Source organism: Corythoichthys intestinalis, chromosome 10, assembly GCF_030265065.1.
Source record: "Corythoichthys intestinalis isolate RoL2023-P3 chromosome 10, ASM3026506v1, whole genome shotgun sequence".
NCBI lineage: Eukaryota > Metazoa > Chordata > Actinopteri > Syngnathiformes > Syngnathidae > Corythoichthys > Corythoichthys intestinalis.
The window spans coordinates 24068090-24090241 of NC_080404.1; the positions used below are offsets into that span (position 1 = coordinate 24068090).

At 39.6% G+C, this 22152-nt stretch overlaps 2 protein-coding genes across 5 annotated transcripts in view; one reads left to right on the plus strand and one right to left on the minus strand.

The window, feature by feature from the left end:
* The first annotated feature begins 3231 nt into the window (after positions 1 to 3231).
* On the plus strand, positions 3232 to 21901 carry LOC130922890 (uncharacterized). Of its 2 annotated transcripts, XM_057848133.1 has the most exons (3): positions 3232 to 5052; positions 12561 to 15383; positions 15586 to 21901. In XM_057848133.1, the coding sequence occupies exon 1, from the start codon at positions 3579 to 3581 to the stop codon at positions 4947 to 4949; it is 1371 nt and encodes a 456-aa protein (XP_057704116.1). In that variant the 5' UTR covers positions 3232 to 3578; the 3' UTR covers positions 4950 to 5052; positions 12561 to 15383; positions 15586 to 21901. The 2 variants fall into 2 exon arrangements, with proteins under 2 accessions (XP_057704116.1, XP_057704115.1); XM_057848132.1 differs by having other exon boundaries at positions 12561 to 21900.
* The window catches only part of washc2c (WASH complex subunit 2C), a 28163-nt gene continuing 12220 nt past the window's right edge, over positions 6210 to 22152 (minus strand). Inside the window, exons 7-31 of one of the 3 annotated variants that reach the window (XM_057848130.1) lie at positions 21448 to 21512; positions 21328 to 21384; positions 20996 to 21076; positions 20846 to 20930; positions 20704 to 20763; positions 20476 to 20612; positions 19239 to 19329; positions 19118 to 19171; positions 18896 to 19051; positions 18106 to 18242; positions 17925 to 18035; positions 17773 to 17856; positions 17603 to 17704; positions 12799 to 12906; positions 12548 to 12732; positions 11611 to 11719; positions 11242 to 11529; positions 9088 to 9216; positions 8913 to 9014; positions 8749 to 8808; positions 8584 to 8637; positions 8208 to 8420; positions 7135 to 7611; positions 6892 to 7066; positions 6210 to 6772 (exon numbers count right to left, since the gene is read on the minus strand). In XM_057848130.1, the coding sequence (XP_057704113.1) occupies positions 6627 to 6772; positions 6892 to 7066; positions 7135 to 7611; positions 8208 to 8420; positions 8584 to 8637; positions 8749 to 8808; positions 8913 to 9014; positions 9088 to 9216; positions 11242 to 11529; positions 11611 to 11719; positions 12548 to 12732; positions 12799 to 12906; positions 17603 to 17704; positions 17773 to 17856; positions 17925 to 18035; positions 18106 to 18242; positions 18896 to 19051; positions 19118 to 19171; positions 19239 to 19329; positions 20476 to 20612; positions 20704 to 20763; positions 20846 to 20930; positions 20996 to 21076; positions 21328 to 21384; positions 21448 to 21512 (3266 nt within the window). In that variant the 3' untranslated portion in view covers positions 6210 to 6626. Of the gene's footprint in view, positions 6773 to 6891; positions 7067 to 7134; positions 7612 to 8207; positions 8421 to 8583; positions 8638 to 8748; positions 8809 to 8912; positions 9015 to 9087; positions 9217 to 11241; positions 11530 to 11610; positions 11720 to 12547; positions 12733 to 12798; positions 12907 to 17602; positions 17705 to 17772; positions 17857 to 17924; positions 18036 to 18105; positions 18243 to 18895; positions 19052 to 19117; positions 19172 to 19238; positions 19330 to 20475; positions 20613 to 20703; positions 20764 to 20845; positions 20931 to 20995; positions 21080 to 21327; positions 21385 to 21447; positions 21513 to 22152 lie in introns of all 3 variants that reach the window. The other 2 variants (XM_057848129.1, XM_057848131.1) reach the window with 2 other exon arrangements.

Sequence of the window (22152 nt, forward strand, 5' to 3'; positions counted from 1 at the left end):
CCCCAAAATCAACAGGAAGTAATTGAAAATTAACAGGTAAAGGACCTTAAATGGCCCAAAATTACCTCATTGCCTGGCATTGGCTGCCACTACCGGCCATAGACGTTCAATCCATTTGAAGTGGGAGGGATGGCAGTGAAAAAGATTCGTTCATCCGCTCCCGGCTCAAATGGATTGGACGTCTACTAGTGATAATCTCATTCCAATTCACAGCAGAAGCTTGTTTTTCTGTTTATTAGTTTTTTGTAGAATATCCTAGAAGGATTTCCTGACCAATCTATCGAAAATCGTTGTATCGCTATATCGTCAGATCATCGTTATCGTGAGCTATGTATCGCAAATCGTATCATATCGTGAGCAGGGCCGGCCCAGCCTATACGCAGACTATGCAGCTGCTTAGGGCCCCTGACCACTTGGGGACCCCCAATCTGCCATTATTTTATTTTTTTTACTACAGTTTGCTTTATTTGACTTTTGTGAGTTTTGATACTTGATTACAAGCTTAAAAAAAATAAAAGTTCTTCCTTAACTTCTTTCTTTCCTCTTTTAGAAAAAGGATTGGCACTATCTACTGTAAGTACTGACAATCATTTGGGGTGAGAAGTTTTAAGTATACAGTGCAACAAAATCTGATTAATATCCAAAATATGGACGTATGGGTTGGATTGCATGTATGGGTTTCACAGTATACTGTGACGAAATGGTGGGCCAAAGATACGGGCCCCTTTGCATTATTTTGCTTAGGGCCCCCAAATGGCCTGGGCCGGCCCTGATCGTGAGGTACCAAGAGGTTCCCACTCCTATTAGATAGTTGACGTACTACTACTCGGCTACTACAAAAATAGCATTCTATTTCACTTACAGTATGTGTTGGAGTTTTTGTATCGGAAATAAAAGCGCCCATGCGTTAAAATTCAAATCCACGCAGCGAGACGGCACAATGGCAAACAAACACATTTGAAAACAAAAAGTTCCAATAAACCTCGATTTAACACCCACTTTTCACAACACTCAAATAAATTGCACACGAAATCCAACAGCGCTCTGCATGGCGGCAGCTCAACAGCAACAGCAAACAATAATATGGCTACCATGCAAAATTATTTGAAGTTCTCCAAGGTGTAAATCTGCAGCTAAATTTTCTTCGCTGGGCACTATACTAAACTATCATAATCATCTTAATTTTTGACCTCAAATTAAATTTTAGAAAATGTTGCTGTTTTGGTCAAGAAGAAAATCATGAATTCATTTTTGCGCCACGTTAACGCCTAATCCGTCAACAGTTAACTTTTCTGTTCCAATAACGCCTTATTCAACATGACCTGGTAGCCAGCAAAGTGTCAGGTGGTGACCATGTTATTAACAAAATAAAACCTTTTTTGACATACGTATATATATCTAATAATCAAAGATGAATCTGCTATCGTTTCAGTGTTTTATTAATTGATATATTTTTAAGACAGAAAAAAAAAAAATCGCAGGAGATGTAGTTGTTAGGGCTGTCAAACGATTAAAATTTTTAATCGCGTTAATCACAGCTTAAAAAATTAATTAATCGTAATTAATCGCAATTTAAACCATCTATAAAATATGCCATATTTTTCTGTAAATTATCGTTGAAATGGAAAGATAACACACAAGACTGATATATACATTTAACATACTGTACATAAGTACTGTATTTGTTAATAATAACAATAAATCAACAAGATGGCATTAACATTATGGATTATGGCATTAACATTCTATCCATGGATAGAAAGATTTGTAGTTCTTAAAAGATAAATTTTAGTCCAAGTTATAGAAATTTTATATTAAAACCCCTCTTATTGTTTTCGTTTTAATAAAATTTGTAAAATTTTCAATCAAAAAATAAACTAGTAGCTCGCCATTGTTGATGTCAATAATTACACAATGCTCAGGTGCTGAAACCCATAAAATCAGTCGCACCCAAGCGCCAGCAGAGGGTGACAAAACACCAAAAAACACAAGTAACAAGTGGACATGACACTGTGCTGTCATTTTACTCTGTTTGAGCGGGGCATGTGCTTTAATTGCGTCAAATATTTTAACGTGATTAATTTAAAAAATTAATTACTGCCCCGGTAACGCGATAATTTTGACAGCCCTTGTAGTTGTTTTTCAAAAAATTTAAACTCTTGTATTGTTTTCACCCCAGTGAACAATAATAAACCATTTAATGTACGAATTATGTTTTTTTTTCTTCTTAAATGTTATTACATTCATATAGTTACAGGGGTCTCAAACCTGTGGCCCAGGTGCAAATGCCGGCCTGCTTATAATATTTTGCCTCCCTTATTTGATATCCAGTTGTAGTATCAGTGTTGCTGGCACGTATTTTGCGTTGGGCAAATAATAATAATAAGCAGGAGAAGATGGGTAAATGAATTAATGAACTGAAGGATCCATTTTGGGAAAAAAAACATTTTTTTAAATATTCATACAGAAAATTCAATATAAAAATATTCATTATTATTTATTTTTTTTAATGACAGCGGATCCAACCCGTTTTAAAGTCATTTTTAGAATTATTTAAACTTTTCGTTTTTTTGTCAATGACAGTGCATTTTAATGTTCTGCCATTTTTACAGTACAATTGTTTTGTTGAATTGTACCTCTATATGAGAAATGACACATTGTGTTAAATGCCGGATAGAATTACAGCAAAGCAGATACTATGTAGCTGAACTTGAAGGTCAAGTCATACCGATTTAATCAAAACGGTTCCTTCCAAAACCGCTCACTTTTGTCAAAAGTAGCCCTAACTTGATCAAGCCGCCCAGAGCATTTTTTTCAATCTGGCAACGCTGTGCCGGTGTTCTGCCAAAATATCCATACCGGCGAAACGTCTACCATTGCCAAATTTGACACCCGAAGTACTACCGTACGCATGTGGTGAGCAGATAAACACTCTGCTTTAAAGCTACTACAAGAAATCACAATACTAAAAAGCTATTAGAGGAAAACACGCCAAAAGTATTTTGAGGCAATGGAAAGTTTAAAAAAAATAAAATAAAAAAGTACTCGCTCTGATGTGCGCATGCGTGCGCAAGCGCACTGGGCATTTGTAGGACGTTCGTCGTGTAGATATTTTGGAAGAACGCCGGTGGCGGATTTTGATGGACACAACGCTGGAGCCAATTGTTGTCGGGAAAGGTTGCAAGGAGGCGGGGTTTGAGCTTCGCTGGTTTAAAACCAGAACGAGCGGAAACGGGGCGGGGCTTGCTCTAGAATTACACATCGATGTAACCAAATGTGTTGGACGGGCTTATTTTTATTTTTATTATTTATTTATTTTTCAATTTTTAAATACACCATTTTGGTCTTTCATCCACTGTGTTGCTTGTAGATTATATTCTATATAGGCGGCACGATTAGAGGTTAGCACGTCTGCTTCACAGTTGTGATACAGAGGCTTCGAGGATCAAGGTCCTAATCCCCCAAACCGGCCAAACTCCAGGGAAGAGGGAAAGTCGGAGGACAAAAGTCATAATGCAGAGGTAAAAAAAAAAAAAAAAAAAAAAAAAAAAGTCGAGCCTCTTAGCTATAGGCTTGTAATGTCGGAGATCCCGCCGCTGCCACCGGAGCTATGGGTGTCTGTGCTGAGCTTTCTGGGCCCCGCCGACATGCAGGCGGTGCGCTGCTCGTGCAGAGCCCTGCGTCTGCTAGCCGACCACTCGTACTTGTGGCGGGGCCAGGCGGTGGTGCTCTCCGACCTGCGCCGCTACACATACGGCTTCTGGGAAACGCTGCAACGACGCAAACTCACCCGCGTGGCCGTTCGTCACCTGCGGCGCAAAGAGTGGCGGCGCCTGGTAAAGTTCTTGCCGATGCTGAGCGCCGTGGCCTTTGTCAACGGCGGCCGTGTATACGACCAAAAGTACTTGGAGCACCTGCTTCACTTTGCCGACTTGCGCGAGCTGGCCGTGCGGGACGCCGTGTGGTCGGGGCCCATGCTGAGCCCGGCCCTCTGCCTCCACTTAAGCACCCGGCTCACCCACCTGAGCGTGTGCAACATCAGCATGCCGTCCGCCGCTGACTTTGTCCGCGCCTTGGCCGGTCTGCGCAATCTGCGCTACCTGCTCTTCCACCAGCAAGGGGATGGCTGCGGTTTGGACCGGGTGCGGCCGGTGCCCCGGGACGACTTCCACCAAATGATGATCGGCCTGCCCAAGCTCGCTCATCTGTCGTGGGGCATGAGGGGCGAGCCCCAGGAGCCCCTGCCGGACGACTACCTGAGCCCCGTCGACTCACGGCGTCCAGATTTACCGTACGGGGGTCCGGCCCTGAGCAGCCTGGAGCTGGTGGACTACCCCGAGACTATCTTGCCTTACAACGCGCTGAGGAGTTTAACATCCCTGCGCTCCCTGACGGTGCGCTACAGCTACATCCGTGACGGCCGCGACTGCCGCCTGGCGTCCTGGCTCGACCCCCTCGAGCACCTGGAGACCCTCGGAATTGTGGGCGAGAACTCGCTGTCGCTTTACACCGACACCATCCCGGCAGGTGTGACGCGGCTGACGTTGCGCGTGGCTATCACGCTGAAGGAGTTGGATGCTATCGCGCCCAAAGTTGTGGCCCTGGAGCACCTGGATATCGAGCAGAACCGCTCCAGCGGAAGCCTTTGCCGACGCATCCCCATGTTGTTCCCGTATTTGAAGACTCTGCGCATACGCTTCTTCCGCCGTGAGCCCGAGAAGGACCTCCTGAACCTGCAGCGTCTTCTCCACTTGGAGCGTCTGGAGCTCGTGGTGGAGCGTTCCTTCATCCTGCGAGACTACATGACTGGGCACCTGTGGCCCAGCCCCGCCGTCCAGGAGCTCATCGATCAGCTGGTGCGGCTGTCGGACAATCGTATCAAGGTGGTGACCGCCATGCGTCGCCGAGACCCGATCCGGGAATGCAACTGCCTTTGGGAGGGGGACTGACTGCTCGACGACTTTGATGTAGCCAGTTAACACTGACCCCCACCATGTCTTCTGTGGCTTAGCGGACAGACAAACGGATGACCTTTGGATCCGCTACATCCAGGTAAGACTTGGCAAATCGGAAACCCAAGAAAAGGCAAGACCGATCAAGTAAGACAAGATGGGTCAGGACAATAAAGGCTGTCCAAGTTAAACAAGTGTTGAGAGATAGTAAAGACAGGACAGACCGAAAAGCAGGTGACAGGAGACTAGCTAGCTTTGGATATTAAGTGTTAGAAAATACAGGACAGCAAAACAAAGGACGAGACTGGACAGCGCAGGGTAGACCGAAAGGTGAATTTTTGCATTTTGGATGGGGACAGGACAGGAGAATGTAAGATGAAGTTTTTTTTGGAAGTTTTTGACCACACAGCTCGGCTGTTAGAATTGAACTCATTCCTCATTTGTTAACTCATCCAGATCCCCGTCTATCAAGCGCCACAGAATATGAACACAGAATTTACAAGATGATTATTTACGATGAAAGATTTATGATTTAAAACGATGATGATTATTTATGATAAAATTTGTTTCTTCTCTTTGTCATTCTTTAAGTTTAGAGAAGTTGAACATCATGAACTTAATTTTATGTCTTTGGTAGTGAATGAGTTAAGACAAAAACACAGGACAAAAGCAGGGTTTTTTAAATAAAAAGTGTAGTCAATATATTCTCCACCAGTAGACGAAAGCTGCAGAAGGTGGAGGTTATGTATTCCTTTCCATGGATTATGATCAAATTCACAGTGTGAATTTTGAGTTTAAAGGTCAAAGGCCCAAATTGAATTGGTATGTATGTGTTGAAGTCAAGCACGAATAAAGGAATGATCAAACTTGCAGGATGTTTGTAATTTGAAATAAAAGTGATTACATTTTGGGATCATGACATCAAAGGTCAGCTCAGAAAAATTTTCTCTTGAGCCTTTTTAACTCATATCTGCAACTAAGGTAGGTGATATAATAAGAGGAAGTGATGGCATTTTGGCTCATGAATGCACATGACCGTTCGGCAGCATAAGGTAAACAAAATAGCTACGCTTTGAATTGATACTTAGGGGGAGGTCTGCTATCTGAGTGCTTGCATCTTTGCACATTTTATTCTAAATAAACCACCAACTTCTCAGTATGTACTCGCAAAGAAAAGTTCCAAATAGTTAACCAATTTTTTCAACCTTTATAGAATTCTCACCACCCCCCCCCCCCCCAAAAAAAAAATCACTCACATTTCAGACTGTATAAAATGTTTCATTTAGTAATTCATAAAAAATGTCATTTGTTTTCATCACAACAAAAGTTAAGAAATGGATGAATATCTTGCTAAAAACCTGGTCAAAAAGCTTAAGACAACAGGGAGAAAAAACTATCAACATAACATGGCACCTGTAGACAGGAAATCTCAACATGGCATAGCCAAAAACAATCTCGTAAATTTCGCCAGGCGCTGAAGGCTAAGCACGACGTTATGCTCATAAAGTGCTGCTATCACATAGAACTCTCATTAACAGTATTTAAAGTTACATAATAGAGGGTGCGATGCAAAGAAGGAATTTAGAAATCACGTGGATATTAATAAATACTCTTGACAGTGTGTCCGATTGAAAATAACTATAGATAATGGATTCACCATTGTTGAAATGGACTTTAATTGCTACCGAAAACGTTGAGCGGATCATCAAAAATGTTAGTAGAGTCCACTGTTGTGCCGGGCTCTACCGTGGGAGGCTTCCTTTTTGTTTTTGAGGTGGATTTTGTCGTCGTCTTGACTGTGCTTGGTGCAAAAATGTCATCTGAAAGAGGAGGGGAAAACAATCAAATGAAAAGACCGCGATAGGCATCCAATCCATTTGGACAGATAGTTTTCAGCTCCGCCCAATCTAAATGGATTGAGACATTTCAAATAGCTTACCCATGTCGTCGTCAAAAATGGACACTGTGGCCGCTTTTGTCTTGGTTTTCTGTTTTGGTGTGAAAGAATCCGACAAATCTGCAAAGATGTCGACGTTGTCGTCGAACAGACTGACGTCGACGGGTTTGTCTTTTTTGTCCTTTTTAGAGGCTTTTGGTGAGATGATATTGTTGTCCTGCCAACATACAAATTCAGAATGAATTAGCATCAGAGAGTATTTTTGGTTGAAATTGAAGTTGTCACCTCAAAAATATCAGTCTTGGGAAAGCTGCTGTTCTTGACATCTTTGCTACTTATGGACGCCGAGCTGCTTTTCTCTGCAAAGATGTCGTCGTCTTCCAAAAATGGCAACGCCTTAGCGGTCTTGGGTTTCACCGTTCGAAAGAGGTCGTCGCTATCGTGGTCGAAAATGGACGGGAGGTTGTTCATGTCTTTCTTGGTGACCGCCACGGAAGGACGTTCGGCCTTGGCAACCGATCCGAAAATGCTCTCGGAGGCAAAAATGTCATCCTCAAAGGAGGTCGACGCTCTCGCTTTGTTGCTAACTTTAATGGTGTTGTTAGTAACAGGCAGCGTTGGTAGAGAAGGCGAGAGTGGAGTTGAAGCCGGCTTCTGCGTTTTGACCGGTACGACGTCGTCTTGTTGCTCCGCCGATCTTTGAGACGCCAGCCTGGCCGCTCTGGACGGCGGTCTTCGACCTTGAGAACCTTTGACGCGTCCCTACGTGACAATTTGACTGTCAGAACATTTTATACATTTCTAAAGGCACTCATTTAATAAGTGAGACTTAAAACAAATCAACGTTAGTGTTATTGGAGTTTATTTCTAGAGAGAATCATCACTTGGGCACCCAGAAATATCCCCAGATCAAAAGGAAAATGATCCAAAACACGGAAATCAACCAAAATCAACAGGAAGGGGCGCAGAAACTCCCCAAATCAACGTGAAATGACCCAAGATGAACAGGTGACCCAAAAGTTCCCCAATGCCAAGAAGTGACCTGCAAATGTGCTATTATGAACAGTAAGTGAACCAAAATATATTTAAAGTGACCGATAATTTTCCCAAAATGAACAAAAGTGACCCAAAAATAAATAAGAAGTGACCCGCAGTTTACCGACCAGCAGAGCAAAGCCTCCCCACCCAATTTCTCTAGAAATTGTATTTTCTAGTTAATCGGTATGAACATTTCATTTATAAATGTATCTATTCCAAATTTTATAATACAAAAATATAATTTAAAAAAGTTATTTGTAAAAAATTATCATACGTTAAGTGTTTGGGTGTGATTTATACATAATGTAATCCCAGCTAACCTTGTTTGCGCTGTGCAACAAAGAAATCTGAACCGGCGCGTCGAAGCTCAATCCCGCCTCACCGCTCGGTGTGGTGGCGGGACCGGGGCTCACGCTGGAGCTCGAGACACTGGAAGAGGAGGTGGCCTCCGGAACTGGGAGAACGCTTACAGCACCGGGGATCGCAGGGGTGGAGCCAGGAAGAAACATGGCAGGATTGATCTTCAGACTTGCCTAAATGTTTGTTAAAAAAAATACCTTACAGATACACTCATTGCAGAATTTATTCTATCACTAGTAAATTCATTCAAATCCAATCCATTGGAACTGGGAGGGTTCAAATAGATTGGACATCTAACGCTGTCGATGGCAGCCCGCGAGTTAAAAAAACAATTACTTGAAGTTTGCCGATCTTCGACGACGGTTCTTTTATGGTACTTGGCGCAGGTTTCTGTAGAAATAGATGACAGAATATTCATGTTCCTTAAGAAATCACACAAAATACAAACACTGGCCGGCCTATCAGGTTTATCGAGCACTTGGCAGCTTTTACTGAACTTGCCTGTACATCTGAACCTGGCGGCGCCTTGTCATTTGACCCGCTGGGTTTCTCTGCTACTTTCTGAGGACAAAAAAAAAAAAAAAAAAAAAAAATTTGGCAGAACGACTTCAATTAAGTCTTTTCGATATTGTCATTAACCAAAAACCATATGATCCCATCAATACCAGAGGCTGAAATTGGGTCTTGCCGGAACCAAACAGGTCATCCTCTTCGTCTTCCGCGAACAGGCTCGGTGTTGTCGGTTTTCCTGAACTGATCTTGGAGCTCTAAAAATAATCAAACACGTGCCATTGACGGTAATAGATGCCCAATTTTTGGGGACGGCTAACAAATACCGACCGCGTTCTTGTCCGAGGAGGCGAAAAGGTCAACGTCGGGATGGTTGTCCTTTTGCTGGGTCGGACTAAACAACAATTCGTCATTCAGGAACACGCCGGTGCTTTTTGTTTGCGCTCGCTTCTCTGTGGGCTGAAAACACATTTAGGTCAGAGTTTAGTGACTATTTTTGCTAAATAATATAGACTAGGGCTGCAGCTATCGAATATTTTAGTAATCGAGTAATCGACTGAAAATTCTATCGATTAATCGAGTAATCGGATAAAACAAATATATTTTTAGGTGAAGAGCAATTATAAATATACATGAGAAAACAAGACATTTCATCTAATTTTGAACCATTTTCAGTCAATCAATGTCTTTATTTTCAATGTATATTGTTGAAAACAGCCAACAATTGCATCTCAGATGTAACTAGAATTAAAAAAAAAAAAAAAAAAAAGACTAATTCACTGCTTTCACTCAAAAAACTTTAGATATTATTACAAAAAAATATATATATATATCTTACCTAAAAATGCCGTTACGCTTGATAACACACATCACTTAAAAGTTTGGATTTTTTCCCACGTCTTTCAATTGAATTTCTCTTTGTGTCAAGCCATTTTTAAGTTCTAGTTAAGCTTTAAGTTAGTCTAAACTGTAAGTCCTGATAGGATTTAGAGTTTTTGCAGTGTTCAAAATAAATGTATGATACAGGCTGTATTGGAGCACATTAGCACCAGTGCTACTTGGTGTTTTATCCAGCAATGACTACTGAGCTAAAATTGATAGTTAGCATGATTAAGTTTTTATTTTACACCCTCATCACTCCACAATGCTATGTTATGTTAAAGCCTGTATGTAAGACACGTTAGCCAAGCATCGACAGTGGTCATAATTAATAGAAACCTAGCCCTCCGCAGGGCTAACGTGACTTCAGAACAGGAACGTTAATCTTATTTATTAGCGCTTAGCGCTCTTTATTAGCGCTTAGCGCTCTACTGCTTTAAGATGGCGGCTGTTTACTAAAGCTGCCCAGACGCGGCCGAGTTTGTCATTTAGCATCTAGTTCAACATACATGTGATCTCTATGAGACGCATGAGACACTACCTGTACCAACGTAGCATCGTATGGGCTAGTATTTAGCAACGTCGGCGTTGTTTGTGGCGGCTGTCGGCTGCATAAGTTTTTTTTCCCCCCCTTCTTCCTCTCCGCACGTGACAGCGCGTTGTCCCGCATTAAAAGTAGTCCGAGCAAAACATGATGCTGAGAGCTGTCAAAATAAACGATTACTCGAGGTGAATAAAATTACTCGGATCAGTTTTTAAACTCGAGTTACTCGAGTTGCTCGAGTACTCATTTCAGCTCTAATATAGACCTTTCGTGGACATCCCGTTTTGGGTCATGACAGGCACAATATTAACATCCGGTTTGACCTAAATGACCCAAAATATGATGTCTACATATGTGAACCTTATGTCTCTGACACATACATGTTGGAGCTGGCAGAAAATGAACATTTAAAGAGATTGGACGTCTACTAGTGACAAATTCAGTTAAATTCACAGCATAAGGAGTGAGTGGACATCCATCATTGTCAATGACAATGAAAGAGTTTATCACTTTTTAAACAGATTTTCTATATAATGTTTAAAACAAAATAAAATAAAAACACTCTGGTAACACCCCCCCCCAAAAAAAAATTCTAAAAATTGATAAAATTGCAATATTAAACAAATTTGCAAATAAAAATTTAAATATACAAAATAATTGGTTTTATATTTTTATTCATACGATTTAAGAAATAAAAATATTTTGTGATATTTTAATTTTGAAGAATGTAGAAAAACAAACCTGCCAATCACAACAGATGTCCATTATAAAATAAGGTTAAAAAAAAAATTCCAAATACTTAACGAGTTTTTAAAAATATAAGAATAGTTTTGTCCTGATTTTTTTACCTTTTGAAAACACTATAAAAACGCAGTTGTTTTAAAAATTTTCAAATAAATAAAAATATTTACTGTCAAGGGATTTTTTGCCATTGATACGGAGAGCAGTCGAATTATACTGGGAGGACCGAAAGACTGCTCATGTTGAAGTGCAATCGATGTCTCGTGCAGTCAACGATAAATTTAAAATGTTAACAGTGAACTTGCTGATAAGATAATTACCTTTGCCATGATTTTGACCACAGGTTTACTGGGAGGAAAAATGAAGTCCCGCTCGTCGTCCTCGTCGTCGTCATCGTTAAATAGACTCAGAGCTTTCGTTTTGACTTTTTCTTGAGCAGTAACATTGGCCTTCGGTACGGAGAGGTCTTCGTTGCCATCCAAAATGCTCTTTTTGGGAAGGACACCGATGCCACCGAACACACTGACGCCGCCCACGGGTATCTTTTTACTCTCGGCGAGCTTCTCTTTCACCGCAGATTCTGTCGATTTTTCTAACATGGAATTGGGCTGAGAATCCCCACCCCCCCAAAATATACATTATTCGAGAAACACAACAACATTTCAGACTTCCTTGCCCACCGTACTTACTTTAGTTGCCACGTTTGTGCCGTCATCTGTTTCAATTCCAAATAAGGACGCTGTGTCTTCGTCATGGTCGTCTTCGAACAAAAGAGTAACTTTCCTGGGTTTCTTTTGACTGTAGAGCAGAAGAAGCACATGATTTAAAAAAAAAAAAAATTTTTTTTAATGTTGAGGTAGTTAGGAGCTAATTCTTTGATTGCCGTCAATGGTAGCTAATGAGTTATAAATACGTAAAATGAACACATTCCTTATTATTTTATTGAAATATTTGGAGAATTAAGGTTAATACAATTACAAAATATAAATAAAATATGACTAAAATATATGCAATCTTTTTTCTTGGCTAAAATGTATGTTGATCCTTCAATTTTTTTGTTTGGTGAATCCATTGAGATTTTTACAATTGAAAAAAAATAATATTTCATGAATAAAATCTAAATTTTGTCTTTTCTTTAACCTCACCATTTAAAAAAAACAAAAACAATTTCATGACAAATATTCATTTTTGTCAAATTAATTTACCGCAATACAATTTGAAAATACCGTGTTTTCCACAAAATAAGGGATATCTGAGTATAAGGCGGACCTTCAATCAATGGCCCATGTCAAAACTGTTTTCATATATAGGATGCACCGCATTATAAGGCGCAGTAGTAGTAGTGGTGGTGGTGGTTGGGTTGTGTTATACATCCACAAGATGGTGCTGCGCTAAAGGGAATGTCATGCCATGATTAACCAATATTGATCCATATATAAGGCGCATCGGACTATAAAGCGCACTGTCTGCTTTTGAGAAAATCGAAGGCTTATGTGCGCCTTATAGTGCGGAAAATACGGTAATATTTCTCGACTAAAATACAAGATTAAAAAATAATTCTTTTTATTTTTTTTAACATTGTCTTCTTCACATATAAATTCCGTGTTTGTAAACAAGGTGAACTACCTCAATTCTTTAGGTGGCGAGAAGAGGTCGTCGTCGTCGTCGTCATCAAAGAGGCTGCTTCTCGGCGACGCGGCAACACCGGTGAGGCCGGAGGGTGCACTGACGCTGGACTTCATGGCTGCCGGCTCGCCGCCGGACTTCACAGCTGCCGCCTCATTGTTCGTTTTGGGGCTTAGCCACTGATCCTGAGGTGATATTCGACCGGTTAGCAAATTGCGGGATATATATTCAGAGTCCCGCCCGTCGCGTACCTCGTCATCACTGAAGAGGGAGCCAGAAATGGCTTTGGTGGGCTGCGGTTTCAATGTGTTCGCTGGCTTGGGTTTTGCTTTGGACTTGGAAGCAGATGCAAAGAGATCCTAGGGGATGAGGAAGTAGAAAGTTTCAAAAATATTGTTCGAGTCATATTAGAACAGGGGTGTCCTAACTTTTTTCTCCCACATCCGCTCACTGAAAATCCTCCACTTTCACTTGTTAAATTGAGATAGGAATCTGGTATATATATATATATTAGGGCTGTCGAAAATTATTAAAATTATCGCATTAACAGGCGGAATTTTTAAAAAATTAATCACGTTAAAATATTTGACGCATTTAACGCACATTCCCCGTTCAAAGAGATTAAAATGACAGCAGAGTTTAATGTCCACTTGTTACTTGTGTTTCTCGGTGTTTTGTCGCCCTCTGCTGGCGTTTGGATGCGACTGCTTTTATGGGCTTCAGAACCCATGACCATAGTGTAAGTAATTATTGACATCAACAATGGCGGGCTACTAGTTTATTTTTTGATTGACAATTTTACAAATTTTATCAAAACGAAAATATTAGGAGGGGTTTTAATATCAAATTTTTATAACTTGTACTAACATTAATCTTTTAAGAACAAGTCTTTCTATCCATGGATCGCTTGAACAGAATGTTAATAATGTTAATCTTGTTGATTTATTGTTATAATGAACAAATATAGTACTTATGTACCGAATGTTGAATGTATATATCCGTCTTGTGTCGTTCCATTCCAACAATAATTTACAGACAAATATGGCATATTTTATAGATGGTTTGAATTGCGATTAATTACGATTAATTTTTAAGCTGTAATTAACTCGATTAAAATTTTTAATCGTTTGACAGCCCTAATATATGTATTTAAGTACTATTAACTCTTTTGCTGCCATTGTATCATGTTATATAATATACCTGTATTGGTGCCATCATTCTGAGCGAGCAAAGTTTTTGAGCAAGCAATAATGGATTTTGAGCACATAAAATAATATTGAGCAAAATAAAATCTCCTCTGGGCTCCATAATTATAGTTTCATCCACTCAATTCCTCCACCCGCTCTCGCTCAATCTCTGTGCTCACCGGTTTGTTTTCTCTGTGCGCTCACTTGGACACACACGTTCCAAATGTAGGTCTACTTCCGCCTGCTCTCGGGTTGTTTGGTTTCATGGCACATTTAGAATGAGTGTGCCCAGGTGAGCGCGAAAAGAAAACAAACTGGCGAGCGCAGGGGTTGAGAGACTGAGCGAGAGCGGGTGAAACTACAATTATGGAGCCCAAACCAGATTTTTTTTAGCTCAACATTATTTTATGTGCTCAAAATCTATTTTGGCTCTCTCAATATATTTTTATGTGCTCGAAAGCTTTTTTCTGTGCTCAAAATCTAAAACTGCTCACTCAGAATAGTGCCACCAATTGACGCCATACCACTGACAGCGATAGAGGGCCGCTCCATTTTGACTAGGAAGCCCCCCCCCAATCAAAACAGATTGGTTGTCTACTATCGTCAATGGCGGTGAAACGTGATTACGCAATGCCAGCCTTCCCAGTTGGAATGGGTTTGATGTCTGGAACGGTTAATGGCAGTGAATGAGTTAGGAGCTACAAGCAACGAAATAATCCAGAGGTAAATGCATATTGCAAAATAATAAAATGTCCAGTGAAAGCCAAAAAAGTAAGGAAATCACATCCAAGATAAATTGAGCTGTTTATGTAAAACAAAAATACTCTACATTCACGTCAACGTGTACTGTCAGGTTTTGGCCAGCTAGCTGAAAGAGGCTCTTCAAGTGACTGGCGCCATCTTGTGTTAAAACTGAGAAGTGCAACTGAATGTAGGTTGACTAGGCACGAATGCTATTTTTAGACAGTGACCTCGGCATCGTAACCAGGAAGTGGGTCAACACAGACACGCCCTTGCATACAAACTATGTTATTATTGCTTGTTTTCTGCCGGTAATCTTTCAAAAAAGAACATGCAGAGTAAACACTGCTACTATGGAACTTGTTGAAACTATTAGATATTACAACATATGAAGGATGTTTTCTTCATACGTTTCCCGAAGCCAAAAACTCAGAGGAAAAAATGTGAACAATGGATCAACTTGTGCGGACGTCCAAAAGATCCGTTTAACGCCAACAAGGTGAGGCCATTCACCTTCATGTGCAGTAAACATTTTGTTGGGGGCCATGGCCCTACAGAGGATGAAGATTTAAGCCATTGTGATATTTTTACTTATTTTCTAGCGTGACATTTTGGAATGCTGCTTCTGTCTGACAATGAATGACCTGAAAAAATTTAAATGGTATCTGACTGCCAGTGTTGTTACTAGTACTGCAACGATTAATCGATTAACTCGAGTATTCGATTAGAAAAAAATATTCGAATTAAATTTTGTTGCTTAGAGTATTCGTTTAATTAAGGTGGCGTTGGAATGTTTTTTTTTTTTTTAAAGTATTTGCATTTCGTTTTATTGATTAGGGTGGATACACTGCCCTCTGGTCTGCCTCATTTCACATGGTTGAATCCAACTGATCCCTGTTAAGACCAACGTAAGCAAAGTTTTTGTTTGAGAAAATTTTTTTTTTTAATGCATTCGTAAATTAGTTTATAGAAATATTTAGCCGTTTTTTGTGGGAATATGTGTCTGACCCATTTGTTGGGAGCATTGAAAAAAACGTTAGCATTTTATAGCATTTAAGCTATCAGACTTTTGCTATGTAGGTTAGCCAATTGTTCTTTTGTTGTACATAGATCCTTGCCTGGTACACCAGACTCAACGCTGTTCCAGCTATTGAGTCTGGCCACCATTCCCACGGATACAATTTCCAGGGCGGAGCAAGCCACAGCAAACAGACAGCGGAGTGGACCAATCAGCGACGGGCAGACGTGACGTTATTAACTGACGACGGAAGCACGAGGGACTTGCGCGCGGAAGTAAACATACGAAGAGAGCGGAGTTTATTCAACATGGCTAGCGCGAGACAGACTATTGTCATTGACTCGTGTCGATGTGTTTTTGGTAATTTAAAACAGAATTTACCGCGGATTGGAACATGTTCTCGGTTATCCCGTTGACCATCTGTGTTGTGGAGACGACTTTCGACGCGCAAGAGTGACGTTGCTCGTGAAAAACACGTCACGCAAATAAACGAATCTGATTTGTCGATTGATTTTGTACCTGCTCGAAAAGGCCGTTAATGGGATGGTTCCCAGACTATTTCTCTCAGTGTTTGAAAAATACAGGGAGAATAGTTTGGCAGAGCCAGGCAACATAGATCCTAATTTATTAATTTTTTTTACCATTTGAGGCTCAGCTCAGGTATTTTAATTTTTCATGTTCCTTATCCGATTATTCGAACTATTTCATCGATTAATCAACTACAAAAATAATCCATAGCTGCAGCCCTAGTTGTTACCTTTTCTGTTGTCATAAAAACAACTTTAGTAAGGGGGAAGTGTAAATAAATTATAGAATTAAGATTTGTTATCAATGAAAAAATTAAAAGTGTTCGTTGGCTGTCACTGAGTAGCATTTGCGATCGCTACACAAAAATAGCAATATAAATTACCCATGAGAACGGAAGACAACCAGAGGATGTAATATACAAGAAAGACAGGGAAAATGGTGGTAAAGGATAGTTGAAATAGAATGTCATTGTCAGTGGCATAAGGCAATGCACACAAGAAAAAGGTGTCGATAAAAAAAGCTACCTCTGGATCAGGTCGGCTCTTTTTCAGCCCTCGACCCTCAAGCAATCTCTTTAACTGAACATTTGTATGTTCTTCCACATCTTTACAGTGAATTTGGCACCAGGGACATCATTTTTAGACAGAACTGGTAGGTTTAGCTCAGTAAACATTTCGTTCGTACTAAGGGGTGTCAAACGATTAAAATTTTTAATCGAGTTAATTACAGCTTAAAAATTAATTAATCGTAATTAATCGCAATTCAAACCATCTATAAAATATGCAATATTTTTCTGTAAATTATTGTTGGAATCGAAAGATAAGACACAAGATGGATATATACATTCAACATACGGTACATAAGTACTGTATTTCTTTATTATAACAATAAATCAACAAGAAGGCATTACCATTATTAACATTCTGTTAAAGTGATCCATGGATAGAAAGACTTGTAGTTCTTAAAAGAAATGTTAGTACAAGTTATAGAAATTTTATATCAAAACCCCTCTTCATGTTTTTGTTTTAATAAAATTTGTAAAATTGTCAATCAAAAAATAAACTAGTAGCCCGCCATTGTTGATGTCAATAATTACTTACACAATGCTCATGGGTGCTGAAGCCTATAAAATCACTCGCACCCAAGCGCCAGCAGAGGGCGGCAAAACTCCGAAAAACACAACAAGTACACCTTTCACTGTGCCATCATTTTAATCTGTTTGAGCGGGGCATTTGTGCGTTAATTGCTTCAAATATTTTTACGGGATTAATTTAAAAAATTAATTACTGCTCGTTGACGCGATGATTTTGACAGCCCTAGTTCATACAATATTTACATGGATTTAGCATTACGGAAAAACGCGAGCTTGACCTGCCTAGCAACAATTGCTAACGTCATGAATATTGATGAGCAAAAGCGACGTGTTGCGTGCGGTACGCCATTGAAGCTTCTTTTGCGGGCCATGTTCAATGATATTCTCATCATTTATTGCGGGACTCGAAAAATTAGGCAGCGACCGTAGTTTGAACACCCCTGTAGTAAAGGGACTGCTTCTATTTCAGCGTAACGACATTTGTTTACCTCTTCGTGATCATCGTCGAAAAAGGTCACATGTTGCTTGCTGATTCTGCTCTGATTCTTGGTTTGGGGAAGAGACTGACTCCTGGGGATGGTTGCAAAGATCTACAAGAAGCATCCATCATAAATACTGTATCACAGAAAAGATCTCGTCGAGGAACTGATGAGCTCACTTGAGTGTCGTCGTCATCGGAAAAGATGCCGCTCGTCAGGGGTTTCTTGGTCGGAGCCGGGCTGACGTTTGGAACCGAACCGTTCTAAAAAAGGTGACAATCATGACCGAAGCCCTGAAAAAAAACATTTAACAGCAATGAGTTTGTCGAACCTTTTCCGATTTTTCCGATTCCTCACTGGAAGAAAGATGACGTTTCTTCAAGCTCTCTGTCAGCAAGTTTTTCGTTCCGGGACCGAACATGGAGACTGCACCGGCTGGCATCTTTTAAAATAAAAATAAAGCACACGTACCATATATTTTCATTCATGGTGGAAATTTGTCTTTTTCTTACCTTCTTTTCTGGCGGTTTAACCGGCGGCTCTTCCACCTTCTTGTTCCTATCCGCCGTCTCACCAAATATGTCACGGTCCTTGTCGTCTTCGTTGAAAAGGTCGGCGGATATTTTAGCTTTGGCTTTTTCCTGTGTAGCTGGAGACACAAAGTGACAAGCAGAATGACTGCGACGTAAATCGAATCCATTCTAATCCACAGAAATCATTCATCATCATCAGAAATCATTCTTTGGACTGGGAGCGATCGAAGTGCGGGGGCAGTCAAAGTCTTCTTTATTCATATATTTAAAAACAAAAAGGAGACAAATGTAATTACCTTTTATATCTTAAAAAAAAAAACTACATTAAAGTTTTGTTACATTTAACATTTTCATTCATTTTAAATAAAAAACAAGCATGAATAAAGGAAAAGCAGTACAGTAAAGAATATATTTGGCTATTTATACATTTTTAACATTAAAAAAATAAGGAAATCATGTAAATATCCTCTTAGTTATGTTTACATTAAAAAGAGGAAAAGCAGTTATTTTATTTATCAAAATAAAAAAGTTATTTTGTGTTTTTATTTTTAGTTGTTTTTTTTAATTTTTGTATTCAAAAAAAAGAAAAAAAAGGGGGGGGGGTGGAAGCAGTACAGTAAATAGTTTCTATTTTCCTATTTGTTTCACTGCCACTGATGGCGACAGTTGGGACAAGGAGAAGACCAATGAAGGAACATTCATTCGCCCTTTCCCAATCAAAATGGATAGGACATCTATCACCCTCATTGAGTTAAAAATGAACACTTACCGTTTTTCAGGTTTTTAGCACTGAAGAAGTCATCGTCGTCGTCCTCTTCGTCAAACAGCCCCCCGCTGGTGGGGGCCTGTTTAGGAGGGACGTTGCTTTTGCTGTGTGTCGCTCCGTTTTCTGTTAAGTCTCCCACAGGACCGAACAGGCTGTTGCCTATGTCAGAAAATCAGAAGTTATTTGGGGCGCTTTCTCACATGTAAAAACGGTAAACGCTTATACCTGGAAATATCGAAACAGCACCAGCTGGAACTTTCTTGACACTTTTTTCAGGTTCTTTCAGGAGGAGAGGTGTGAAAATGCTCAATATGTAATGTAGTTTTTGAGGAAACACAGTATTTACCTGCTGCTCGAGTGTCGCTCTCGATGCTTTCATTTGCTGATTTTTCCTCTGTGGACACGGGAAGCGTCGCTGTGTTGGAGAAGAGATCACCCTGCGTGGTAGTCCATAATTGGAGGATCTTTTGTCATGTTTTTCACGTTCCATCATGTTAACGTATGAGGAGGGATGATTTAGCAAGGCAGACCGTTCGGTCTTGATGTGCGGTCGATAAAAAGTTTTCGAAATCCCGCCAAAACCAAAAAATGGCTGCAGGTGTTCAGGATATTAAACCCGGTATTCTGTCAGATTAGGACATCCATATGATTTTGTAGCACACATTAGATAGCACAAAGCGCTTCATAAAACTTTTCATTTACAGTTATGTCATTGGGACAATATTTTGCGGCCCCCATTTGACTTCCAATTGTTATATTAGTGTTGCCTGCATATATTTGCTATAAAAAAATGTCAATGGTTTTTAAATTAAACAGGGATGCATTTCAGATTTTTTTTCCAATGCAAACTGGAAAAAAAAATCAATGAGTAATAAAAATATCATCCTAAATCAAATCAAATATTCATTTTCCGAACCCCTTATCCTAACTAGGGTCAATGTTAATAAAATTAAATATTTTTTGTTTTAATTAATCTCTTGTGACCTCACATAGATAGCATTTCTCTTTGTCTGCCATGGACGGCATCGGATCGTTTCCAGCCCCTCCTCGTTGAAATGGATTGGATGTCTTGCTGCCAATAGGTGTTTTGAATATCAATTTCCCTCTTTTACTAACTACCACAACACATACTGGCACTCTGTGACCTGGGCTGGCAGTAACTTAATGAGTTATTTTGACGCCAAAAATGTTTGGTAAATCTGCATTTTAACACGAAATCACAATGGCGGCCCTATGTAGCCCAGTGCACACCGCACGGGCTCAGGCACGTATATATCTATAAATAAACTATTATAAAGTGCTTTGAGCAACAGTTAATATGTGGGAAAGCGCTACATAAGGATATGGGTAACAGCACAATTCAAGAAAATCTACTGATAGTGACAGGGTTTGTGAGGCTCACCTTGTTCATGATAACTTGTAGTGATTACTTGTTATTTAGAGATTTAAAAAAAGAATAAAGAAAAATTTGAAATTTGTGTCGTTGCAATCCACCTAAATTCTTGAAACAAAAAATATCCTCGCAAAGACATTTGAATGTTGTTGTGCAATCTGGAGGGGAATGAGAAAGTCAATGACATTACTTCGTCATCGTCGTCAAAGAGTCCTTTCCCTCCGCTGAAGAGACCACTCTTGGTGCCGAACGGTGAGACGTGGTCTTCGTCTTTGTCGTCGTCCATTTCTGGAGGTTTGAACATGTCGTCACTATCGTCGTCAGCCACTGAAGGAAGAGGAATTTCAGCTCGATAGTGGATTACCACTTGGGAACATGATACATGAGCAAAAATAAAGACTGAAAAGCCCGTGCGTACCGTCCGAGCGTGTCGGCTTTGCTTGGTTTTTACTTTTACTTTTCTTCCTTGATGACAAAGCTTAAAAAAAAAAAAAAAAAAACATATCGCGTGTAGATGGCTCCGACTGACAACGGTAGGTGACGTGGTGGCGGCGACTCACAGGCTCGATCCCCCGTCGGTTTGCCAACCAGTTCGCCTTTAATTCTTGCGGCGAGTTCGTCGGCGAAGGACGACGGGCCTGCATTCTGAAACCAACATAGAATAGATGAACAATCCGAGACGCGGCCGTTTTTGTAACAGCCCTACTGACCTTTGTGTTCTCCTCCTCCTTATCAGACTCTCCAAATATGTCAGAATCGTCATCGTCCTCTTCGTAGCTCAACATAGATGACTTCTGAAAGCATTGAGTATTTATTTCTAAAGTCTATTCAATTCAGTTGAAATGTTCACTCATTGGCTGCCACTGACGGTGACGGACATCCAATCCATTTGAAGGAATGGTTATTCGCTGTCACCCTCTCAGTTTAAATGGATTGGACGTCCACTAAGCAAAAACTTTTATTTTCACAGCAGGATAATTGGACGTCTATCGTCATCAGTGACACTGAAAGAGTTTATATACACTCTTATAGGTTAGCGTACCTTCCTGATACTACGGCGACCGTCATCATCCTCCTGCATAAAGTCCTCGTCTGAATGCTGCGAAGAAACAACTTTTTTTTTTCAAACCGCCACACTTAAATGCGAATGAAATGCACTTACATCTTGTGCGTCTTTGTCGTCTTCACTGTCGATCACGCTGTCTCGCTCGCTGTCCACTGACAGTTCTGCGCCGATAAAAAAACATTAAATACACAAAGTAACATCCAAAAATTGAGAGGGAAAAAAAAAGGCAAACTTTTCACTTTTTTAAAAAATAATTATTTTGCAATTTATCATTTAAAAGGAAAAACAATATTTTTAAATTGCTTTAATTTTCATATGTAATTAATTTGGTAGATTAAAAAATGTCCAATTCCTTTTTAAATATCTTAATATTGTCTTGTTTTATTTAAACTTTTAATTCAAAAAGGGAAAAACTGTATTATCATTTTTAAATGTATATTAATTTGTGTTATATCTTACAACATTTCAGGTCAAAAGGAAAAAAAAAACACTAATTATGTTTTCATTTTTTAATTGCTTTTTTAAATGGTTTCGATCAAAATTGACCAGTTCCTCTTTCAATAGTAAATATTGTCTTTTCATTTTAAAGGTTAATTTAAAATAAAATAAAAAAGGAAATAACTGTAAATGTTCTGTTTTTTATTATTTTGTAATTAATTTGACAATATTTGAAATAAGGTTTAAAAAAGCACAAAATATTTTAAATTGAGATTAAAATTGTTATAATTTTCTTAATTCAAAAAAAATTTTGAAAATTGAAAATATTCCCTAATATCTGTTGTAGGGCTGCAGCTATCGAAT

What these genes read in the sequence shown, in the direction of transcription:
- LOC130922890 (XM_057848133.1), top strand. Translation starts at nt 3,579, where the DNA reads ATGTCGGAGATCCCGCCGCTGCCACCGGAGCTATGGGTGTCTGTGCTG.